This window comes from Ipomoea nil, unplaced genomic scaffold (assembly GCF_001879475.1).
Source record: "Ipomoea nil cultivar Tokyo-kokei standard unplaced genomic scaffold, Asagao_1.1 scaffold2779, whole genome shotgun sequence".
Classification (NCBI taxonomy): domain Eukaryota; kingdom Viridiplantae; phylum Streptophyta; class Magnoliopsida; order Solanales; family Convolvulaceae; genus Ipomoea; species Ipomoea nil.
In genome coordinates this window covers 1006639-1009306 of record NW_017619207.1, presented here as the reverse complement: position 1 = coordinate 1009306, position 2668 = coordinate 1006639, and the positions used below count along the sequence as shown (strand labels likewise).

The 2668-nt window shown below is 46.0% G+C and overlaps 1 protein-coding gene across 1 annotated transcript; it reads left to right on the top strand.

Moving 5' to 3' along the window:
• Window positions 1-2301, top strand: LOC109157266. The gene is made up of 4 exons (XM_019305167.1): window positions 1-126; window positions 244-1416; window positions 1573-1683; window positions 1774-2301. The coding sequence occupies exons 1-4, from the start codon at window positions 1-3 to the stop codon at window positions 2299-2301; spliced, it is 1938 nt and encodes a 645-aa protein (XP_019160712.1).
• Window positions 2302-2668: the final 367 nt, after the last annotated feature.

The window sequence follows — 2668 nt, the reverse complement described above, 5'->3', positions numbered from 1 at the left end:
ATGGCCAAAGCCTATGATAGAATGGAGTGGCCGTATCTAGAAGGAATGCTGGCTGCTTTTGGTTTCGATCAGAACTGGATTAATCTTTTGATGCTGTGTGTTTCTACGGTCAGGTATTCCATACAGGTAAATGGAGAAGGAATAGGGGTAGTGAGTCCTACCCGGGGTATTCGTCAGGGGGACCCGCTTTCTCCGTATCTCTTCATAATTTGTGCAGAAGGTTTGTCCATCCTACTTCAATAGGCAGAGGGGAGTGGCAGTATTCACGGCGTACGAATTGCACGAAGGGCCCCTCCGGTGTCCCATCTTTTTTTCGCAGACGATAGTCTGCTCTTTTTCCGGGCTTCGTGTGAGGAGGCGCAATCGGTAAAGGATTGTCTAGATCGCTACAGCTCAGTCTCAGGACAGTTGATCAACTACGATAAGTCAAGTGCCATGTTCAGTGCGAACACAAAAGCGGATGTGAGAGCGCAGGTGTCTGCGTGTATAGGCGTTCGGGAAACGACAGATTTCGGCAAGTATCTTGGTTTGCCGTCGGTCCTTGGCCGTAATAAATCCGCCACTTTTCAGTATATAGAAGATACTGTCCGGGCAACGCTAAGCTCATGGCAACATCGCTTACTCTCCAAAGCAGGTAAAGAAATAATGCTAAAAAGCGTTGCACAGGCCCTCCCTATATTTACTATGTCTGTTTTCTTGCTGCCAGTACGGCTTTGTGACAGATTGGAAAAATTGTTTAATCGTTACTGGTGGGGTGGAGGCAAATCAAATAATAAAGGAGTGCATTGGATGAGTTGGAGACGATTGAGCATCCCGAAGTATCACGGTGGGCTAGGATTTCGAAAACTACATGAGTTCAACGTCGCTTTGTTAGCTAAACAAGGATGGAGATTACTGACGACACCGCAGTCACTGGTTAGTCAACTACTTAAAGCTAAATATTGCCCGAATTGTGATTTTACTGATGCCGTGCTGGGCAATAACCCGAGTTACATGTGGCGTAGCATCTTGGCGGGTCAACATGTTTTGAAGGCAGGTTTGGCTCGCCGAATTGGGAATGGCAGGAACACGAAAATTTGGGATTGGCCTTGGTTGGCCGATCGCATTAACACTGCTCTTAATACTGTGCCATTGGATCACTTGCGAGAAGAGAGAGTCAGCGGGTTGTTGAACGAGGATGGGCAGTGGGATGTCGAACTGATTCGGGACCTGTTTGATGCCGATGATGTGCGCAGAATCCTAGCTACTCCAACGGCCGTCCACGTACCAGATTCGTGGCGCTGGGTGGGGGATACTCGTGGGCTCTATTCGGTAAAACATGGGTACAAATTATTGACGTCACAGACTACGTCGAACAGCAATCCTGAAGTTTTTGACGCATGGGATAAGTTATGGAAATTGCCAGTTCCCCCCAAGGTACGTCATTTGTTATGGCGGTGTGTCCGAGGCATTCTCCCGGTGCGCGAAAATCTTAAATTAAAACATGTTTGGATTGGGGGTGGCTGCCCACTCTGTGTCAGCGATGTTGAAACGGCGGAGCATCTGATTGGGGAATGTTGTTTCGCAAAACAGGTCTGGGTGAACGATGAAAGTTGGCAGGGAGAGACGATTCAGACGTTCATTGCTTTGAAAATTAAGGATGCGCATGAAGAGATGGTGGTCCGTATGGCGGCAGTAATCTGGGTGATATGGACGGCGCGGAACGATATGGTGTGGCGGAATAAATCATAGACCGTGGAAGCAGCGCACTGTCAGATTGCTTTATGGGTTCAGTCGTGGAAGGAGGTTTACAAGCGGGAACACACTACTGGCGTTTTACGTGATGAAGGTGCATCCTGGGATCCCCCTCCACTGTTCTGGTTAAAGTGCAACGTTGATGCTACACTCACGACGTCAGGTGCGGGTTTCGGGGCTGTGCTTCGGGATCATATTGGACGTTTCGTGGCGGCAAGGAATGGTCGTCTAACCTGTGATCGTGATCCGCTAATGGCAGAGGCATGTGCAGTTAGAGAGGCGTTACTGTGGCTTCGTAATAATGGTCGTAATCACGTGATTATTGAATCAGACTGTTTAGTTTTTTGTAATGCGTTCAATTCTTCTAAGTTAGATTTATCTTGTGTAGGTTTAGTAGTGAAGCAATGTACACAAATTGCTAGGGACATTGGGGACGTTGCTGTCCGCCATGTCAGGAGATCAGCGAATCGTGTGGCTCATGCCCTTCCACGGGTAACCGATTCTATGACTGACTCGGAATCGTGGTCTGATGTACCACCTGATTGTATTTCTGGCCTTTTGGCTTAGTAATGATATATGCGTTTTTGTTCAAAAAAAAAAAAACTAATCCTCTTAGTCGGTATACTTTGCACGTCTTGAGCTAAAATGTCTCTTATCTCGTCTGGCAAATTATGCTGTGCATCCGTATGCATCATGCATGGTGCATACGGATGCAAAAACGACGTAGTTTTAATAAAACCAGCGTCTCCCCTTAAAAAAAAAAAATCAGGTTCGATTCCCAGCAACAACATATGAACTAAAATTCCATAATCGATGAACTATAATTCCATAATCGATGAACTATAATTCCATAATCGATGAACTATAATTCCATAATCGATGAACTATAATTCTATAATCTAATCTATGAACTAAAAATTCCAGAATGAATGAA

What these genes read in the sequence shown, in the direction of transcription:
- LOC109157266 (XM_019305167.1), top strand. Translation starts at nt 1, where the DNA reads ATGGCCAAAGCCTATGATAGAATGGAGTGGCCGTATCTAGAAGGAATG. An exon ending in AATTGCCAGTTCCCCCCAAG is followed by an intron (nt 1,417 to 1,572) that starts GTACGTCATTTG and finishes TTCGCAAAACAG; the next exon opens with GTCTGGGTGAACGATGAAAG. An exon ending in GTATGGCGGCAGTAATCTGG is followed by an intron (nt 1,684 to 1,773) that starts GTGATATGGACG and finishes TTATGGGTTCAG; the next exon opens with TCGTGGAAGGAGGTTTACAA.